Consider the following 22,544-nt stretch of genomic DNA (forward strand, 5'->3'; position numbering starts at 1 on the left):
ACACTTCCAGGGATGGGGCATCCACAACTGCTCTTAGGTATCATGTTGAAAACCTTATTCTAATTCTAAATTATTTTCTTCTGATCCCAAAACCTGGTGTAAATTAAGATGGAAAGCTGTATTTTTATAAAAGGAATCCAGCATGCTTTAAATCTAGTTTGTGCCCAAGATGTTAATATGATCCTGACCTACCATGAAAACTATCAGGAAGCTGTAATGGAAGGAGTCCAGTTCTACGTTTCCAATACTCACCCATCTGTTCAGAGCAGTCAGCATTTACACTTCTTTTTTGGGCTAGCAAAATGAAGCCTCCCTGTGCTTGAGGATAGTTATTTTCTGGATCTCCAAGCTGGCCCAAACTTAGCGTATCTGGTTAATCCTAGATACCTTTCACTATTTCATTCTTTGAGTACAATCTAACAAACACCTGCTTTAATCCAGGCCCTGCCCTTTGCTTTGCTGAGGATCCTGCAGCTCTCTCATTCCAACCATGATGCATAATCGAACCACAACACCACTCCATCACATTTCTGGGCAGCTCAGGGGTACAGCTTCATCAAGCAGCAGTCTCTGCAAGCTGAACAGCTTTGCTTACACAGGCGAGGGGGAAAAACCAAGCAAACCAAACACACCCATCATCTAAGTCACATAACTTCCAAGAAAAAAAATAAAAATCAAACTCTTTATTTTTGTTTAAAAAAATATGTATTTGCAGTCATGTGCTAGTTATCATAGTTGTTACCAGTTTACGTGGTTCCAAGAAACAACATAGTGCTACAGATTAAATAGTTAAGATAATTTAGGGTATGAATGGCCACTTAATTTCTGGATTAGAAATTCTTTTCACAGGGCGTGCAAAAAAAAAAATTCTGCAAATTAGCAATTAATGCTGAAGTGGTATAGTTTATGTAACATAAGAGATACATTAAACTTTTGGTCGTGAGTAATTGTATACAAAACATAACAGTATTAAAATACATTATTTTCATAAAAATACTGTTGTGACACTTTATATCTAAATAAGAAATTTTTATAAAGATGGTATGAAATATTTGTTATACAAAAGCATGTTCTTATAGCAGGATTATGTCATAAGATGTAAAAAATTCTATCCAAGCACTTAAAAGCAGAGTAATTTTTTTTTAATAACTGTGATCCACTTGACATATAAAAGTATATGCTGTGTGTGTACTATAGCATTATGTTTGCTCTACTTGAAACTGGTCAAAGTACAACACTGCATGTGGAGCAGCTGAGTTCTTATACACCACTGAAACTTGTTCAAGAAGATAAAACATCCCATTCTTGTTGCTGAATATGCAAGAGGAAGGTAGTCTTTATGCATGCCTGCTGTATGCACATACTGAGAATAATTTCATGCTACAATCTTTTTTTGCCAGTCTGACCTGTCCAGAGGCTTTTTTCAGCTGAAGCCAATATTTTCTCCCTCCAGCCTCATCACCTCCTCACACACCTGACTGGGTAAGTCAAAAATAATGAAGTTAAAAATTTTAACAGGAGCTGACTGGTATGATCTCCAACTGAAACAGACTGTGTATCAGCTAACTCTACCAAAATTACCCATTTTAAAATCCCTATTAGAACACCACATTGTTCATTTCCTCTGATGAATACTGCATGCTTACATTTACATGAGTGATCCAGTTGAAATCCTGGATGTCAGCAGTTTAAAAGCACAAATTAGTATGTAATTACTTTAAGGCATGTAAGAGCACCCTGATAACTGACACTGAGTGGAAGAGATTTTCTTTCAGGAAAATTTTGTCAGCTGCCTTCTCTTCTTTAAAGATGCTAAATCAATATCATTTTGGAAAGATGGTAAGAAGGAGAAACACGAAGTTAAAAATGAATCTGATCATTTCAGTTGCTCCTGAAACAGTTTTAAAAGCTGTGATTTACCAGTAAAACACCTCAATTTTAAGGCATTCTGACCAAATCACCGATATGTCAGTTGGACTTAGCACTAGCTAAAAACTAAAAGTAAAAAACAAATAAAAGTAATCAGATACTACATCAACAGGACAGTACAGGTTCAATATTGCCTACCCCTGAGAAGGACTGGGTATAGCAGCACCAATTGGGAAACATTCTGCAATGCCAGCACTGCACTGTTGTCCTATACTGTGGCCCAACTTATATGCCCACAGATTATTCTTAAGAGCACTTATTTAAAATAGTATTAGACATAAAAATCCCTTCAGTTGCATTGGTATTGAGTGGAAAAACAGTGAGAATGATATAGTGGGCTATACTGTTAGTACAGTCCATTTGTAGTGTTAACGTACTGGTTTAGAGCTGTGTTCCAAACTTGGTAAGCCACTGTCTTCTGTGAGACCACTTGCCTTCTGGTTTTTGGCACCAAAAAAGCCCAGCAGAAATCATGTTGTGCCAGTTTTGAGCAAGATGTCCTGTAAGTCATCTGGCAGTGCCAGTATAATATCATTGATGTGTGTCTGCAGCTTTTTCAGTGTGTCAGTGTTCACAGGAAGATGTTCTCTGTCAGCCTGCAACTGCAAAGGTACCAGAAAACAAGATTTGTACTAAAAATGCAAGGTTACCTTAAGAAATATCAAAGTCATGTATTACAAAATCTGGAAAATGAATTCCTCATTTGCTGACTGAGGAGGAATTTGGACAACAGCAGGTTTCCCAAGCAACCACACAACAGTGAGAACACTGATTTGGACTTTCAGAAATAACAACAAAAATTGGTTTTCTTCTTCCCTGGGGATTCAGATCAGTCACAGAATTACAAGTAATTAAAAAAACCCCAGCAATACAATGCTTCCAGCATAGCCAGATGATACTGGGAAGCCAAATAACTTTTCAGGCATGGCTGAAATTGACTGTCTCTGTTTTTCAAGCCTGAATGAATGACTGAACCTTTAAACTACCTAGATAATGATGAATATTTTCATTTATGTACTTGCAAAACCAGCTATATCAAGCTTTTATGTAGCTAAGTAATGCTCAATTCAGTTACTTACCAGTTTATTTTTTAACTTTAAGACAAGATCCACCGTTTCTACCTCAGTATGCTTCTGACTCCAGAAAACCAAGTTCTAAAATAAAAAAAACAGTCATTGAATTATTCATGGTTGCATATGTAATTTTCAAAAGAGGTCTTAATCTACACCTAATGTTCAGAATAGGTATTTTCCTTATTCCTATGCCATTTGCTAACCTCATTTTATTCATGCACTGTCTTTACTGTGAACTACAAAATATGCTTTATTTGTACTTCACATAACAGCAACTTGCACACAAACACAATACAAATAAATTAAAGGGGGAAAAAATCCTGCCAAACAGGCTCAGTTTGAGAAAGAGCATCTACAATGCCAAATGGCAGTGAATGATTACCAAATCAGAACTGCCAGCACAATAAAGTATTACAGTAGTTCAGGACAGAGGTTACTGTTTCTAGGGCACTAAAGGAGTTCATAACTAGTAAGATACAATCTAGTGGATTTTCTTCTGGAAGTTCTGCTCCCCTACCCCTTTAGAACTCTCCTATGAAACACATTTGTTCATGTACAAAAGAACATTTATTTTGTGGGTCAAAAGAAAAAACAAGAAAGGAGCAGAATCAGTAATAAATTTATAACACATTTCCTAATTTTTTATCAAGTTGATGTCAAATACAGTTGGATAGAGTCTAAGTTGTATAACTGACCTGCAAATTATTTGGTCTGCTCTATTTGAATAATCTGTTTGGATTTGCTACATTTTTATTGTTTGGGAATTGACAAGGCAAGGGATAAAAATAAATGGCTTTTGAGAAACAGAGCAATTTTGTTTGTTTGTTTTAAAGCTGTAATGTTGCCTTACTTTGTTTTTGTTCTTATTCCCTCTCTGGCTGTACAACATCTCCTCTGGCGATTCCTTTCTCTATCAGTTGTTCCAATTCAAATTATATTGATACCCACTTCAGCTTCTTAATTAAGGAATGGCTCTTACAACATCAGAATAGTTATGTGTTATATTAGTTATGTGAATTTTGTTATATGTAAACAGACTTCACGTCTAAGGTTTCCATTACTGTGCATCAGTTGTAGGCTTATTTACTAAATAGATCTAATTAGCTGTCAATTAGAATGTCAAACTAGCTGAATTTTTACCTTTAAAGCTACAAACTGTATTGTAACTGAAAATACGTTGTCAAGAATGGAAGCTGAACAGAGTAATATTGTCAAGTAAGAGGAAAAAGGTTTTTTTTTGAGGGTGAGTGTGTGCGCTTTATTTTAAAATACACAACAAACCTAAAAGTAGTTTTTACAAAGGATGACAGTTGTTATGACAAGTGAACTGTATTTCATATTGTTCTCTTGCTGTGTCAGTTCTAGCTTGTACTTGTTTAACTAAATCATGTTTTGCTAGATCAGGATTCACAAAACTGTCAACAAAGTCATGTTCAACCTATGAAAACAGGAGTAAAGCTGACTTGTGGGAGAGTGCATTTGTATTACAAGATGATAAATATAATTGTAAGCACACATTTTTCTAACCTCATTACAGAGTGCTTCTAAATGAAGGGCTTCTAACTTCTGGGTCATTTCCCTCTGCCGGCTCCTAAACCAACCATCAAAGTTTGGGGATTTCAAAAAATGCCTGGTAAAACACCAAAGAAAAATACATTTTATATTTAAGTACAATGTGGTAACAGTGTTTCCTACATCATCAGATGTAATTATATTTGAGATTGAGTAAGATATTAGAACCCTTTCTCTATACACTTTCAAAAAGATATAATATTCTAAAGTAGAGATTAACATTAATTCTAGTAATTAAGACAAGGATTGAGAAAAGAATGTAAAGAACATGTGTCTGAAACACAATAAAGATTAGGGAATTTGAGGAAAACAGAGATCAAGGCCCAGTTTGAAATAGCCTCATTTTTGTGTTTGTGTTTGATTGGAAGTAGGAATCAAGCTAGAATCAGAAATAAAACCACAAATAACACTGATATACAGAAACCTGTAATGTTAGCAAAAGAAGAGATTTAAGCAAGTAAAGTATGCTTAGCCCTATCAATTTCTATTAAAGCATATATTCTAAAAGAGTCTTACTCAAATCAATCCTGATTGTAAGTTTCCTCAGGAAAAAGAGCATTAATATTATTGATCTGTTTTAATTTATATAATTTTTTATGCTGATGAAAGAAATTACCTGTAAAGTCCTATCCAATCTCCCTTTAAACCTGAGGTGAGCTGTGGTCCTGCTTTTTCCAATGTCTTCATGAAGTCATCTTGGCTAAACTGCCTCAGCTGTGGTGGACTCTATGGACAGAAAAAAAAAAATTAGCAGACCTTAATTTCTCTAATTACCAATTTCCAGCTCATTCAAATTACACTTCCTCACCTTCCAGGGTGATATGCATTTCTGCAAAGGCATTAAGCTTGCCACGTAACGTTCCTGGGGAAAGGAAAAGGAAAGGTTGTTTGCATAACCAGTATTAAAGACACACAGGCCACATGTGTGTTTACTTATTGCTTGTGACCACAGCATTTTCTCTTCCCAGTGTTAGTACAGGGTGGGGTTGTGCGTATTTACCACATGAGAAAACAAGAAGGAGTTTATCTTATATAGACTGTATTTTCCCAACTCCAGAACTTTGAGCCTGTCAAGTTCAAGAAGGACACGAGACAAAGAAGGATAGGAAGCAGATACACAGATAGAATATCTATATCCTGAACTTAAGCCACTGGTAAACAATCTCTCTTTTCTTTGGAAACAGTCCACAGAAGGTGGATTTGGAATCACCTATCGTGGGTGATTCCAAACAGTAACCACGCTTTGTATCAAGTGTTTGGAAGAGATTGTCTGAGTCCCTCAGCCAAACATTAGAATTAGAATTAACCCACAGAGGACTGTCTGAGCTGTGGCCATCTCTGCTGCAGCAAGGCTTGGCACAGGCATGGCCAGAGAGAGCCCCAAGGTGTCCAAGGCACAGGGAGTGGGGCCACTGCCAAGTGTCAGGTGTGACAGCAGGAGGCAGCTGTGCCTCACCAGCTGGGCCCAGGCCTGATTCCAGGGCTACACTGGAGAGCTACTATACTTAGGGTAACTCCAGAAAAACTACTCCTTAGTGCTTCTGTAAAAACCCCATTACTCTAAGAACTCACTAAAGGAATAATGAAACTTTCCGTCAGTTCCAAGAAATAGCGCCGCAGTATCACACTCTGGGCTTCTGTAGGACGCTTCTGTTGTACTCCCTTAAAAAAACCCAAAACAACACATCACAGTCAGTCTGTTACTCCAAAGGATGTAGGTAGTTGTGGTGGGTTTACTTTTTATGAATATTTATTATCATCTGTATTCATTTGCCATATGCCCACACACAGCATCTCCTACCCTGAACCAGGGAAGGAAAGCAATAGCATCAAGTTCTTTGTACAGACACCTGTCTTTGCAATTATTGATTTTTTATTTTCATGTAAAGAATTTCAAGGAAAGAAATGTTTCTATAAAGAAGTGTTTGCAAATCAGTTAAAATCTGGAAGCTCTGATTCTTACACACCTCATGTGTTAGAATTTTAGACCAAAGAGACCAGAGTGGGGGTGGCAGAATATGGAAAACCTCAACAGATGAACAGATAAAATACCTTAAATTCTCTAAATTATTAAGCTAACTTATTGAGGTCCACCATTCAAATAGTTATAGGAGCTGCTAATAAGGCAGCAGCCTTTCTACAATGAGGGGGTATATATACCTATTTTGTTATGAACTGGGGCAAAGGAACCAGAATCCAGTTTCATTTCAGTTACACTAAGTGCAGCCTGACATGAAACCCCTGTACAACAGCACACAAAACACACAAACCAGCTGCCATCAAGAACTGATCTACACCATTACCTTTTGCAACTGCTTAACGATTTCTTCATCTTTGTTCAAGTATGGCTTGTAAGAGGTATAAACACCTAAAGGAAAGAAAGCAGCATATAGCCACAGGAGAAATGAGGTACACATTTTAAAATTAAAACACTGGCAATTTAAGCCTGAAGTTATTACCAGGTTTGGAGTCCAAAGTTTTTAGGTTCTTCAGTTTTTTCACTTTCACCTGCTTTGGAACTTCACCTGCCAAAACACATAAAGCCACCTTACTTGAAGGCTATCTAATATTGTAAGAAACATTAGAAACATTGACAAGAATACAAGTATATATCCAGAAACACCCAGCAAACACATGAATAACAGCAAATAGACTTTTTATTTCATATAAGTGTTCCTTGTTGAAAAGAAAAAAAAAAAAACACCTGAAATCCCAACAAAAACCCAAACAAGCAAAAAGTGAACCAAAAAAGCCCCACAAACAAAACCAGCCAAAGGATGACCTTCTGAATTCAAACAGCCAATCAACATACAGATATATAGCAGAGAATAATTATTTTCTTCATTTCATATTTTTAGTCCATTTTCCCTTGTTCCCCTTAGTGTAAATGCTTTTGGGAACAATCTTTGGTACCTTGGCATAATTAAAATTTGTATAGAAGAAAATCAAATAGAAGCCACAGATTAAGTGTTGTAAGAAAATGAATTTAAGTCTCCTTTGTCATAGGCCATACTAAAGGCTTTTGTTTTTCCAGTTTATCCTGCTCCAACCAGAAGACCCTAAACCCTGTTCACAGTCTTGCAGCCTCATCAGAACCTTCCTCCTAAATCTATCTGGATGCTCGAGTTTAGAAACAGTAACAGTTAAGTCGCTCTTGGAACTGCAGAGTTGGGGAAAAATGAAGGAAAAAAACCAACAAAACATAATCACAACTCTTCTTTGTCCCTAAAGAAATAAAATATAAATTTTTAAAGACAGGTCAGACAGATGCCTCTCTAGAACTTCCTGACTAAGCATTTCCCATAGCTACATCAAAACTAGAATTTCATACTTGAAACTGTATATCAGATTTGAAGGCCACCTGTTTAAATGGATTTCCAGAGTTAATTAAGATTCTACTTTCCAAACATGAGCTACACAGCAGCAAAGTAACTCTTCCCCACACTACCCTAAGCCCCCACAGGTATTCTGACCATAGACAGACATGGTATTTTGAAGTTAAGCAAAACCTTGCTTAATTATATTGAACACAGTATTAATTAAGCAATCCTTAATTGAACACAGAATTAAGCAATCCTTAATTAATTCAGTGTACTCAGAAGTTAAAATTAGCTTCTTATACAAAAATTAATTTTATGGTGTTTTATCTTAATTGCATATTTATGCATTCCCAGTGTCAGAACAGTGTAGTGAACCTGCAGCAGCAAACAGCTACATTCAGGAATTTCCCACAATAATTCCAGTGGTGGCAACTGACATTTTATCCAAACATTACATAAAAATTCTAGGCAATTGTGTAAGGAAATCATCCAGACTGAACAATTAATAATTACTGGAATATTGCCAGATTAGAAATATATTATAAAAATATTGTCAACAACTTTTAAGATTACTGTAACATTCAAAAATAGCTTTCACATGGGTGTCATATTCTGTGCTGGCTGTGACTGATTTATTATATTCTATTCACACTAAAATTAACATCAGTAATACATTATGTCTCATTTTAATACCTTATTGGGAGAGATACAAATTCAGGATTCTCTGAAAGGTAGAACATTATTACTAATGAGTATTACTATCTTTTGCATTTAAGATACTAGATTTGAAAAGACACAGAGAAGTCAAAATTCTAATTTCACATGACAGATTTACATCCATGAAAATTTAGTTTCTATTAAATAAAATAAATGGAACAAAATTATATATGTTGGTAAATAAATAAGCACACAGATCCCTTTGCACAGAATTGTAGAAAATATTTCTATTTTACCTGGAAGTTTGATATCTCCAATTCGGATAATGTGAGGCCAGTGCTGGAGTGTTTTAGCAAAAAAGGGATTTGTCACCCCTAGAATGACAGATGGCCTAGAAAAGTAATGACAATTATTAAAATATGACAGCAAGAGCTTCAGCCTTAACAAACAGAAAAGGTCAACTTAAGTTGTTAACTTGAAATTATTTTCCTTTGGTATTTAAGAGTTACATTTTAAATTGCACATAAGAGGACAAATGTTTATCAAAGTTTCAATGTTTTAGAAAAGAAGACAGTTATCTTAAAGTACAAACAACAACAATTGTTGAATAGAATAAAAATGACATCATCTGCTTAAACTTGGCTAAATTCTGCCCACTTGCAATGGTGAGAACAGCACATTGTCTGTAATTGGGGTTTTGTGATGTGTTGGTTTTTTGTTTGTTTTTTTATGAGCAGGAATCTGACCCATATTTGAAAGACAAATTGCTACTTTTCGAGGTTTGATAATAACAAACTCTCAGTACTTGAATGTGCATGTCATTAAGAAAATGAGACACTTAATATCCCACTTGCTTTAAGCAGCAGTTATCAAGTGAAGCAGCACAAGCACTTGAAGAGCACTGTGCCCCAGCTCACTCTGTGCCAGGTTTCTCTGCCTGCTCTGTGCTTGGGCACACAGGGAACAATGGGCAGTAAGAGCACAGTGCTGCAGCACAGGCCTGCAAAATTTGGGATTTATGGCACTAATAGGATGAGGTACGAACATGTTTTTCAACAGAGTGGTTGCCATCCATTTTTCAGTCAAACATCAGCTAAGGAATACAGCAGTAAGTCTCACTGAAACTGCCATCTTAAAAATAGTTTATCATCATTTTGTTAGACTGGTCTTAGAAATCCCAAAGTTTAACACTTTCTGTACACTACCCAGAAGTTTCTCTGCTCCACTCTATTATTAAGATAATACATGGAATAGACATCATTTGGATTCTTCACCTCACTAAGAGCCATAGGTTTTTAAAACTTATCTCCAATCTATCCAACTTTTTGTTTTCCATAAGAAAGTCAGGGTAATTTCAGCTCTATTTCAAATACTAATCTCTGCAGTGACCAACCTTTTTATTTTGCTACAGAAGAGTGGATGGAATTTTGAAACATAGGTTACTACAGTTTAACAAAATTCTTCCTGGAATTATTTTTAGAAACTAAATTACATACTGCATAACCATTCCCATGGAACACAATCTAAAACATATTGCCTGTGTTTATGTGTTTCTCCACTGCTCCATCTCTGGCAATACACCAATTGAGAAGAACACTACGGTAAAAAAAAACCCAACAAAAACAAAAAATCCACATCAACAACCTCTGCCTGTTCTGACATTAGAAGAAATTTATCTATCAAAAGATCACTGAATCTAACAAATGCATTCCATTCCAAAATCAAGTTGCATTTAAATAACATACATTAAGAAATACTGGAGGTGTATGTGCTCAAAATAACAGCAGGATTTTAAAAAAATAAAGGGAGAAAAAAAAAACTTAAAGTAGTTTCAAACATCACTAGTTTTGGACATTCACACTCATAAAAAAATAATTTCTGACTTATTTACATTAATAATCTAATAAATTTAGTGAAGAGATATTTGATTTTTAAATTGTCTTGACTAGGACTTAGCTTTACAAAATAGCTGTATGGGTGTTGAATTCTACAAGTCACTTTGTGTAGCAGTTAATTAAAAATTAAAACACAGCAGAATTTCCCAAGGAGCTACTCTGGAGCTGCTGTTGCACAGACAAACCCTTATGGAAAAGCAAGAACTTTTCTTGGGTTCATACTTGCAGTTTGACTTATTCTGTAGAGAATTATCCTATGTAACTCAAGCCTGGTTTAATGATGGCATTGTTTTGTAACTTTTGTCTTATCTAACTGGAATAAAAACTTAAATCAGCTGTACTCTGCATGATAATCTCACCAAAAAAAGAAAAGTCTAAACCTAATTCTCTAATTATAGAAATCCAGAATAGTTAAACAGTATTTTAATACAAATTTATGGTTATGAGTGGCTTTGAGCAACATCTTCTCCAGAGGGTTGGATTTACTTACGGGGCTTGTGTGCGAGTTGTGTATTCTTTGAATTCACTGTCGTGGATGGTGAAGTATGGCCTGAAATCACTGCAGTACTTCAGTGGTGAAATACAGCTGCAAGGTACAAGAAGGATGAGCTTGATTTGTGTACTCAGTGCAAACTTTCATGAAACACAGAAGCAAATCTAAAATTTGTAATGTTTTATCACACTCAGATCAATGAAGGTCCACTCAGCTGCAATCTTACACCAATTCCCTCAGCCATAGTTAGAAAGCTCTACTACATTTACCTAACAAGGGCCAACACAGTTTCTGAAGATTCTGCTGGTGATGGTGCCATCACAACAAGTGGTTCTCCCAGCAGCACCAGCTCCCAAAGCATCTGAATGTGGAAGAACACTGGACAGAAACACCTAAAAACAGATTGAGGTATTTTAATACATTTGACAACACAAAATAAATATTTTTTCTGGTTAACAAAGGCATAAAGAAGAAGTCTGTGGTAGTATTTTAATAGTAATTTGAAAAACATAAAATACTCTTGTAAAATGGAACATTTAGTGAACTTGTTTATTCATTGCCATTTCAGCCTGTATATTTGTCAGTACTGTGTTTTAGCAAACTTGACAGAAAAAAAAATTAAAGCCAACACTGATAAATGTTAGCTTACAAGCCATGAGATGTGTTAAGGAACTGCCATAAATCAAAAACATGTGGGAGCTCACAGCTAGGAATTAATCAGTCCAAGCTCCTACCTGAAAAGATCTACTTCATGAACAGTCGGTAAAGCCATGGAGATCTGAGCATCTGCCTAAAAGACATCGCAATGCTTGGTTTTTAGTCATCAGAACACCTAGGTATTAAATGAAATGGTTTCCCTTAAATGCTTGCAGACAGTAGACAGGATATAGTCTAATTATTCATGTACTGCTGCAGTATATAGTACATTATCTCCACAAGTACCTTTGTGTTCTATGAGCAAGACATTTCCCAAGACACCCACCCCCCAAATCAAAATACTGAAGCTGTTTCAAACAACTGTACATGAAGACACAGACGGATTTGTTTTATAAAATCTTCTATGGCTAAAGACTTTTAATTCTGGATTCATCCTCAAAAAAACCCAAACTATCCAAACATTAAAAGGATGTTCAAGTTAGTAATTGTCAGCCAGCTATCTTCTTCCAGGACCTGGACATCTCTCCCTGCTCAGGGTTACTGGGTTAGAATATACTTTCAATGAAGAATCCAAATCTGGACTACTCCATTCAAAGTTTTAAAGATTGTGGATTTCATTATTATCATAGTATATGACGATTTGCTACCCATCTTTTCTAACTAACAAGTTTAAGAATGAAGCAGATCTCTGGCTTTGTCTGGGGCTGTATACAGTTATCAGTATCTAATCACTACCTGGTGCATATTCTGCACTATCGGTGTTGTTCCAGGCTTGTCACGATATGTTGGAATCCGCAACTTGGAAAGAAAAAGAAAGATTTATTTTCCCTTGTATTGAATCAGCAAACACTTCAAATGCTGACTTACAGAAAATCTGTAATACTTTGAGAGGATATATATTACATATATCCTCTCAAAGTATAGAGGATATATATTACAGCATGACACTTATTTCCTCTACAGAACTTCCACCTACAGAATTTCCAATTGCAAAATGACTAATAGAATATGAAAACAATACTCCAGTTTAAAAAGAGACTATTGGTAAAGTGAGTCAAAATTATAGCTGTAATTTCAATAAAAATACCTCTAAATTTTGGAAAGAATGACCTGAAACCAGGTCTTGGGGGTTTAAGATGGTACAGAATTACTTTCAGGAAAAAATTCTCTCCTAAAATATCAAGATGTTCTGGCAAGTGAGACTTGCCAGAATCCAAATAGTCTGAACATGTGAGGCTTCTCTGGATTCACAGTTTGCATCTGTAAGTCTTGAGTGTTACAAATTGAATCATAGTGGAAATGGATGTCATTTACACACAACACTTAAAACTGCCCAAGCAGTATAAAAAGCAGGGACAATATCACTGGACAGTAATTATGGCTTTACTCAGTTTAGGAATGCAATTTCAGTTCTCATGGGTAAGAATTATTGATGAGATAAATGCAGGCAATGCCCAAAAAAGACACATCTGAGACTCCTCACCACCCAGCATCCAGAACCATTCTTTTAAATTTCTGATGTAGTATAATTTCAGAAACTTCTTTTTCTCCCTCTCTTTCCAAAAACTTGAGAGTTTCTGCTGGGAAGGTACTTCTGGCTGCAACCTCCGACTTCATCAAATCCATTTAGTTGCACTTCATACGGATTATGAAATTAATACAACTCCCAGAGGCCCAGTTCTTAACCACTGTTTAAACTCAACAGTTCTTCACTACACCCTAGATACAACCTCTTTAATGGCTTTCTTCAGACATATTTCACTGCCATTAAAAAATACAAACAGCACAAGCAATTATTTCTGGTGTGCAGGACAAAAAAGATTTTTACTCAACTTTCAGGAATGAGAATGATTTTCTCATCACCTTTCAGGAATGAGAATGATTTTTAGTCAAGCAAATATTTCATTTGCTTGACTGGAATTTAACTCTCAGTATTTTCAAGGGCTACTTTATGTTTGATTTGACAAACATAATTAGCACTGAAGTCTCCTAGAAAGCAAATTCTAGGAGGGATAATACGGACACTGCAACTAGTAATTGTATTGAAACATCACTTTTTAGTAGCTACTAAAATTAAATATTAACCTAAGCACTATAAAAGATCCTCCCCTCCTCCCCTCAATTAAAGCACTTAATCAAGATCTCCCAGACCTTCACTCTGAGTGCTGTGAACATCTACTCCTGTTTGGAAGATCAGGACAATAAAAACAAGGCACAAGGGAGTGAGGAACTGCACAGTGAAAGGTGGGGAAAACACCCTCAGAGAGGAACAAGTGCAGGAGTCCTCACCTTCATTATGAGACCCATAAGAGGCAACTGCAGAACTTTCCCTGGAACTGGTGCTGGCCAACGATCAATGTCACTACAAACTGAAAGAAAAATACCAAAGTTTCTGCAAGCTATAAACCATGATCACAGAGTCACCTGTGTGCACACTGCAACTTGAAATTAGTGCTAATAATCCACAGCAGTTCTACTTGTCTCTCAATCACACTAAAGTTTTACCTTTTGGACATTATGTATGTATTATTCCATTAGAATGATAAAGATTTTCATGCCAAGAAAACAGTGTTCTCTGGTCTTCCAATTTTTGCAATAACAAGACTTAAAATTAGTTGAAGAAACATTACCTGGGAAACCATGAAAGTACATACTAAAAGAATTTGAAAAGAACACCTCCATTTATGTATATTGGCTACTGCAGAACCAATAAACAGTTAAACAGTTAAGGAAAAAGCTGATTTGTAGCTGGCTACAAAGTTTTCCAGCATTTTCTTGTAAACCATTATGAATATAAAACATAATTCTCATAGTTTCTGCAGAGCAGAAAAATGCAATTCTTTCATGGTTTACACAAATTGTTTCTCAGTGAAAACACAAAACGATGAAAGCTGTATGGGGCAGGCACAGTACATAAAACAGAGCTCTTCCAGGCAAAGAGCAAATAACTTTTCTATTTGTCTTTCTCCAGCTCTTTCAGCTCTGCAGTGACGCTGAGGCACCTGTTACCAGCACTGCTCTGTCACTTTTTCCATTTGGTCAAAAAACAAACAAATCACACACACAAAAACCAAACCTCAAGCAAGATGACATTTGTACAGCTGCTCAGCAAAAGCTGTCAGACTGCCCAAAAGGATTTGGGTGATGAAGAGCACAAAGTAAGGATTGCCATCAGCTCCTTGTGCTCAACAGCTGGTCCTGAAACACACACAACCCTAGAGGGGTTTCAGGAGGGATCTCCAACTCTCCCAGGGAAGATCCAGAATTCAATTAGCTCTGTTCAATGATCTAGAAGTGAAGCCAGTATGCTAAAATTTCAACCCTCTACCCTGCAAGAAGACAAAACCACAAACTAGAACATCACAGTGTTGTTTTTTTCTCCAGAAGAAGGATGTGAGAGTGTAAGAGTCCAACATTATAGGACCACTACCTGCTTCCAGGAAAGCTTCACTTTTTTCAAAATATTCTGGTGCAATTTGCTTAAGCATGGTACGAAAGAGATGGACATAAGGCAGCTTGCTGATGAGGACCAGTGACTGGAATAAAGAGTAACAAAAGAGATTTTCAGTCAACACTTGCCCTCAGTTCTACTGCACCTGTTACCCTCAGACAAGTCCAAGTGGGACTTCTCTCACACATGCAAGCCAACCACACATCTGACTACAGGCAAACTGCAGACAAACAACTGCCAAAACTACCCAACTTTTTTGTTTTTAAACATAGACACAAAACTATCTCTTCTGACAGCATACCTGATGTAAAATTCCAACAATTTACTATAAATTAACAACTAATTTAGTTAGAAAGCAAGACAGTTTTCCTGTTCCTCTGCAGTCACTGAAAAAAAAATTTCTAAATTAATATTTTCCTAAAAGAACTGAAATTACCTTTTGGAAATAGCCTCTTTTTAATGATTTGTCTCGAACTTGTCTGAAATACACATAGCCATAGTAATATGCTGAGTCTTTCTGGAAAAGACAAGAAAGAATTCAATACAATCACCTGCTACTGCCCTGCTTTTTGAAGCATTCAACATAGTTTAAAAGCCTATTCCCCTGTGAGCTCCCAAGTTGATTAGATACAATAAACTAGAAGGATTACTGTGTTTATTAACATTATCTTCTTTAGTAAGTACTTCAAAGAGAAAACATCATCATGGGGAAACAGCTGTGCTTTCTGGCTTTACTATTTTTATATCTACATTCTCCTGACACACTCTGAAACCAAAACCAGAAATAATTTCTTGAAGAACACCGCAACTTTTATTATTCTGCAAAGTAGCACTAAAAAGATTTTAGCAGTTAAAAACCTTAAAGCCCTGACTTGAAGAGCTAAAACCTAGTCTTTCAGTGTATTAGTTTTACAAAAGATTCTTGGAATATTAAGGAAGTAGGCTGCCAAACTTCAAAGACAAGACATCAGCTTTATGCTTTCTACAAAGAGGAATTCAGGTATTTGCCACATACACAGAACTAAATTGAGTTTGAGAACCAGGCTCCCAGAGGCCTCAATATTCCCTATGGACATGATGAGAACAACTTTTGGCCACTATCTCTTTTAGGTAACTGCTCCAGCTTCAAAATTGAAGGGTGGAAACTGAGACAGCCCAACTTGCTTGGAATTGTTTAAATTAAGTTATAAAGAACTTCATATTTCCACAACAGTGACGGTTCTTACAATATTGTCTACGGGTTCCTAGTCAATAATGAAACAGATTTGGGCTTCAATTTAATTCCTTGTAATCCAAAATCCACACTAATAAAACAAAGAATAGTTAATGAAACTTATTCTTTTTATTATTCTTCTTATTATTAGCTACAAAAAACATGAGTTTTGACTTTCAGGACATCCACTTCAGAGATCTTTCTTTTCAAAAGTTATATTTAAAGGTGAAGACCCACAAATTAACATTACCCAAAATAAATTTTACTTCATTTTTTTCTCATATCCAACCTTTAAGTAAACTGGTAGATCTCTATCCAATTGGTCCAGAAAACAACAGAATGAGACTTTCCTTCCAGGAGACCGTCGGAATCTAAAACAAAATTGTGTGTCCCCAAGACAACCTACATGGGGAAGAGATAAATGACAGACAGTATTCACAGCTTGAGCCTTGTTTAACATGAGCACTTGCTTACAGCCAAAGAGGTATCAGAGTTTTGGTTCATTTATCTTGCATTGCCCTTGTGAACATTAATATATTTATAATTTTATAAGTGGTAAATTTGGCATCTTTGCCAACAGTAAATATACTGTCTGCAACAAGGAAAACAACAATCATGTCCTCAAACAGGTCAAATGGCTCTTCTCCTACTGCCATTCCCCATTTCATTGGCATGCCTGTACAGTTCTGATCATCTTAGCCATGTCATTGCTCTGCTACATGGCTGCACTTTACCTCTTTTTCTGACACCATACAGTTCATACAGATGTCACACTGGAGGAGTGCATTATGCTGATCTGTAACTCCACAGGCAGGTCTAGGACTCATCATTTTGAGTGCTGCAAAGCTAATTGCTGAAAACTGAGTGAAATTGAGTAGGACTTCCCAGTAATATCCCCAAGGAGCAAAGTTTTCCTTCACTTCTATCAAAATGAATTTCTTAGAGAAAAATGTAACAAATTCTCAGCAGAACTGTTTCACCAGACTTTCAAGGTCCATTTCATCTTCTCTTTCAGTCACTTCCATTCTGCTGCAGCAAGCACAGACAGCCCAACCCCTGAGTGACAGTGACATGCACAGAGCACCCAGGGCTGAGCCTCAGACCCCCCTGGAGCTGCACTCAATCCCCCCGTGCACCAAGATAAAAGCAAAAGAAGCAAAACACAGTGAGACGGGACCTTGAATTCCAACAGGTAACAAGTGCTCAGCAAGGATGCAATGATAAGAAAAACCACAGCACATGCCAATACCACAGCACTAAATATTTGCTTTAACTTTTCAAAGCTCCTTCCCTTCATCCAAAGGAAAAAAGCCCTCAAGAACTATTATAAAAACCTACACACAGAAGTTCTAAATTACCCTTAATCATTACTATGTTCAAATATCATTCAGAATATGTCTTCTTATTTAACAAGCTCTTGCAGAGAAAATTGGTAAATGTCTATTCTTTTTTCAATTATCCATGCAGAGAAGGTAAAGCATTGTTTTAAAAATAACTGTACTGCAAAACTCAGCTTAAAACCACAGTTGTTGTGATCTAGTAGCTCATTAAATCAATTTTCTCCTCTAAATTCCCAGCCACAAGTACTGGCATAATCCCTCTTTGTAATATTAAGAGAAAAAAGTTGAATTAACCTTTTGAGCCATGAAAACCTGGGATGGGCTGACCTCAAATTTAACTGCAAGCTAGTAACTTCCTTCACTGCTCTATTATATAAAGCTCTTCTTTTTATGCTAAGGCTTATGATGAAAAAATAAATCCTAACAGACAGGATACACTACCAGCCCTGTGGAAGGCAGGTTTTACACAGGTTATTTCCTCTACATCATTTGAAACTTCAGCCTACCAAGAATGATCAAGAACCAGTAGTTCTTAATAGGGACATCATAAAAAGCAAAAATGTGGAAATTTTCACTGCTGAAAATAAAACCTCCTCACACATACCTATTCTGCCTGAAGTAGAATACTACACTGTTATTTGAAAAAATACATGAAAAATTTTTAAGAAAGCAACCTTTGCTCTTAACACATGATTTTGTACCTTCAAGATACCTTTTAAAGACTAAAGATACTTATCACCATTAACAATGAGAGTAATTAGAACATACAGTTAACATACAGATAACATGTATGTTAACTATTTCAGTAACAGAAAGAAGCTGTGCTTCTATTTGCATATAGAATAGCAAGAACAGAGAAAATACCTTCATTTCAGTGATATTTAAACAAAGGGGAAAAACTAGCCAAAATACTTTGTAAAATTACATAAGAGAGAGCTCACACACATTAAAAGCACACATCTGCATCACTCCCTATCCAAGCTGTCATACTGCAGAGCATCCAAAAGCACAGAGTCACTGCAGTTACAGGCACAATGCTGGTCCTGCAAGCTTTGACTTCTGATAGAAATAAATGTGAAAGGAAGTGCCTGAACTTCTGTAATTTCTTTTTGCAGGTGGTCCAACCCATAAGCCACATGCCCCAATTTCTCCTTGGCAGCAGAAGAGCAGAAGTTTAGATTGGAGAATAATTTAACAACCAGGACCACACACAGCTACAGGCACAGCAACAATGCACAAGATAGCTGAGGTTTTCCTTTCACAACTGTTCTTTCTAAATGCTTTTGAATTTAAAAGTAAATTTCAATGTTATGAACTTAGAAAATACACATTTAGTCCTTTATGAGAAGGGGGTCCCATATACTTCCATTTGCTTTACTAAATCCTTCAAATTCCATGCCTACTCTCCTCTCTACAGTGACAATACTATTATTTTGTTTAAAGAGGAAGATTAAGATGCTCATTCTTTACCTGCCAAGTATTCTGAAATGTCTGCACAAATGTCATCTGGGAGGTCTTACACACTTACATAAACCAGAGAAGAATCCTCAGACCTTACTGCAATGCAGACAGTTGCAGTTTTATATTTAACCTTAGCTCCAACGTTTCTGTATTGCAATGTTAATTAAGATATATAAATACGTACTTGATCTAAAGCCCAGAACACATCCTGTCAAATTCTTTTTTAACACAGTTTAGTCCAACAACAGACTACAGAGAGAAGAAAGCACTTACCCGAATTAGAATCTGGAAAAGACAAATAGCAAATATTGGTTTTCTAAAGGGTAGGGAAAAGAAAAGACAGCTGTTATATTTTCTGAGATATAATATATTTATATTTCCTAAGCTAAAACAAAACGATATATAGCAACTATGACTTACCTCTTTATCTGTGAGTTTGGAATGTGGAGGATATATCACCTAGAGGAAAAAAACAGTATTATTTTATTTGAAAATAAGCTGGATATAAGCAATAAATTTCCATCAAATATTTTAACAGTACAACACTCAAACACCTTCCCAGCTGTAGGACATTTTCAATTGTAAGCTATTAATATTATGTCTCAGTTCTTATCTTCATATGCTTTTAAGCTTTCTTGATCACCCATCTTTACAAGGTATTTTGGATGCCAGTTAGAGACCACACACATTAATTTAAAAAGACACATTCAGAGCGCACATTCTGAGTAGTTGAGATTTATGGTGCAAAAGGTCTCAAAGGAGAGCAAGATTACATCTTTTAGATTTAACTTGTACATGCAAAATGCAGTAGAGGATTACATTTAAAGCAAACACACATTGTCTGAAATCTGTTGCAATCAAAAGTCAGGCAGGAGTAACCAAAATTCAAACACAAAACATGATCTATATTATTACCAGCTCTTGGAGGATGAACACTAGTCCCTAATAGCAACTATGGAAGCTCAAGGAATAAACTCAAAATCATGGCTTTTTGTACTAACAGAAAAACAAACAGATCATGTAGTAAGCTTGCACAACACAGAAATAAAAAATGATGCAACACAACCAAGATGCGGAAGCACAATTACTTCAGAAAAGAAAGGATGTACAAAACGAGGGATTATGCAAGCAGGTGGGAATAGAATATCCAGGAAAGAGGACAAACCTCAGACACCTAGATTTCACCCAAAAAAGTCCTCAAAGCAACCCACAACCCACTCCAAAACTCCTGAAATGCTTGGCTAGCTTATGAGCAGAGGAAATTTGACATAAATTCCAGTATTATGTTTCACAGAAGGTTTCAGAGCTTCCAAAGATGGGACCTAGTTGAAGAGCAGAAGTTCAAGGCAGGAACAGCAGCTTCATGCAGTCCTCATCTCACCATACAGCTAACATCCCATTATCTCATTTAATCTTGTTCTGCTCAATGTAAGTACATTTATTTCCAGGAAACACAACACTATCCTACTCTATAGAAAATAACAGATATACCCACTGGTTGATCTCTGACTAAGCACCTTTCTGTCCTCCAGCCATAAAATCTCCAGGGCATGTTTTCCCCTCAGTATTCCATCAAATATGTCCAGCTGTATAAGACACGATTAGCACAAGTGAAGCTGAAAGCAGACACCAGTGGAACACCTGCATTCTGCATGCAGTAAACCTATCACTGCCTCTTTTCCAACCCTTAATACTTTCCTTTGCTATATGCTAAGCAGCTATACACTAAATGTAACTTTCAGAAGCTGAATGATGCTGAATTACCCACATTTAGTCAGAAGGCTGGCATACAGACTTGAATTCATACTCCTTCTCCTCACTAGCAGGTGTTTCTTCCCAGAATTCCTACATAAACTGAAGCTAATTATTCTGCATGCAGCTACATGCTGGGAGGGGGAAAAACCCCAACAAAACAGGCCTTAGTTCTGTAGACATTTTAAGACTCATTTTATCCAGTTAAATTAACGTGACTGTCAACTGAGAAGTCTCAGCCAGGACAGAGACTGTGCTTCCCTCAGCCACTGAGCACAACAGCTGCCCAAGTCACAGGTTATACAGAAACCTTTGTCTTTGTTGTTAACACCGCCTCATAACATCAAAGGAAGAGAACTCAGATAATTAACACAATATCCTGGTTTTATCTGCATTTCTTTGTGGCCAACAGTTATGTATTTCACATACTGCAACAGCCTGGTTAAATTTTAGGCCAGTCTGCCAGGCATTTACACTGGCACCCCTTTAAAGCAAGGAAAAGAGAAAGAAAAAGACATTTTCCCTGCAGACCAAGAGTTTGCTGTGCAGTCACATGGTGAAAAAGGCAAAACAGGATGTGAAACTGATCCGAACAGTAATTCTTCTTTCCATTTCCCAGCACTGTGAGCTCCCCGTGCCCTCCCAAAGCGGTGCCACAGCTGTCCCTGCCCTCCCAAAGCGGTGCCACAGCTGTCCCTGCCCTCCCCAAGCAGTGCCACGGCTGTCCCTATCCCTGCCGAAGCGGTGCCACGGCTGTCCCTGCCTTCCCAAAGCGGTGCCATAGCTGTCCCTGCCCCTGCCCTCCCCAGACTGTGCCACAGGTTCCCCGCCTGTTGCACGGAGGGCACAGCCGGGAGCCGCAGCTGTGACACTGCCAGGGGCCGGCATCCAGCTTGTGCTGAAGGAAAACGCTTCGAGCCCATAGAGAACCTTTTCGCAGACCTCAACGACCTGGCGACCTGTTAATTATGAAGATCACTCACATTCTCCTTATTAGCACATTTTTTAACACCTAGACGCCATAGAAATCAGCACCATTGGTAGGCAAAGAAAGCCGACGGTGTACTTCATATAAATCCCGGGACGCAATGCAAACCATTTAAAAGCGCCCACGGCCAGCACAAGCAACGCCATGAGCAGAGCTGCACCAGCCTCACCCGGGACAGCCGAGCCGGTTCACCGGGGCGCTGCCCCGCTCGCCGCTCCGGGGCTCCGCACAACCACGCTTCCTTAGGCACGGCCGAGCTTCCCCTGCCTCTGTGCAACACCGGGGCCAGAGGAAGCGCCCGATTCCGGCGGGGCCCCGCCGCAGCCCGCAGGGCGAGCGGTGCCCCCCGCCCGCCGCCGCACGTACCTCCACGGCCTGGCCCAGCTCCAGGTCGAAGCCCACCACGCAGACGCAGTGCAGCCAGGCTGAGAAGCGGTCCCAAGGCAGCAGCGACAGGCATTGGTCGGGACTCTCCGCCTCCGCATCCTCCGCAGCCACCTCGGCACCGCCCGGCCCCGACTCCGGGCCCCGCTCCCGCCGCGACATGGTCCCGACCCCGGCCCCGCCGCGCGGAGTCAGGTGACTCGCGTCGCCCCGCCCGCTCCCCCCGGAGCCGCTCAGAGTGGGAGGGGCCAAGCGGGCACCGAGGGAGGCCGAACCATTCCTGCGGGGAGCGGGGGGTGCTGGGGCGGTGGGGAGGGAGCGCCCCCGCGCGGCCCGCCCGGGAAGGGCTGCGGTGCGCC

General features: G+C 38.0%; 1 protein-coding gene across 1 annotated transcript; it reads right to left on the reverse strand.

Moving 5' to 3' along the window:
- Window positions 1-710: 710 nt before the first annotated feature.
- DENND6A (DENN domain containing 6A) lies at window positions 711-22,365 on the reverse strand. The gene is made up of 20 exons (XM_058812793.1): window positions 22,168-22,365; window positions 19,482-19,520; window positions 19,335-19,377; window positions 16,550-16,662; window positions 15,484-15,564; window positions 15,027-15,132; window positions 13,886-13,965; window positions 12,332-12,394; window positions 11,674-11,729; window positions 11,209-11,331; window positions 10,937-11,032; window positions 8,848-8,942; window positions 7,034-7,099; window positions 6,878-6,942; window positions 6,147-6,236; window positions 5,383-5,436; window positions 5,191-5,300; window positions 4,530-4,632; window positions 3,009-3,083; window positions 711-2,531 (listed from the first exon to the last, which is right to left on the reverse strand). Exons 1-20 carry the CDS (start codon window positions 22,345-22,347, stop codon window positions 2,400-2,402), a joined length of 1,770 nt encoding a protein of 589 aa, XP_058668776.1. The 5' UTR covers window positions 22,348-22,365; the 3' UTR covers window positions 711-2,399.
- Between the last annotated feature and the right edge of the window lie 179 nt (window positions 22,366-22,544).

The sequence above is a fragment of the Ammospiza caudacuta genome, chromosome 12, assembly GCF_027887145.1.
Source record: "Ammospiza caudacuta isolate bAmmCau1 chromosome 12, bAmmCau1.pri, whole genome shotgun sequence".
Lineage (NCBI taxonomy): Eukaryota > Metazoa > Chordata > Aves > Passeriformes > Passerellidae > Ammospiza > Ammospiza caudacuta.

Coding starts and splice junctions, on each gene's coding strand:
- DENND6A (XM_058812793.1), bottom strand. CDS start 22,347: ATGTCGCGGCGGGAGCGGGGCCCGGAGTCGGGGCCGGGCGGTGCCGAG. Junction 5,437..6,146: donor AAAGTTTCATTATTCCTTTA/GTGAGTTCTTAG, acceptor TCCTTTCCCCAG/GAACGTTACGTGGCAAGCTT. Junction 3,084..4,529: donor TAGAAGCACTCTGTAATGAG/GTTAGAAAAATG, acceptor TTTTTATTTTAG/AACTTGGTTTTCTGGAGTCA.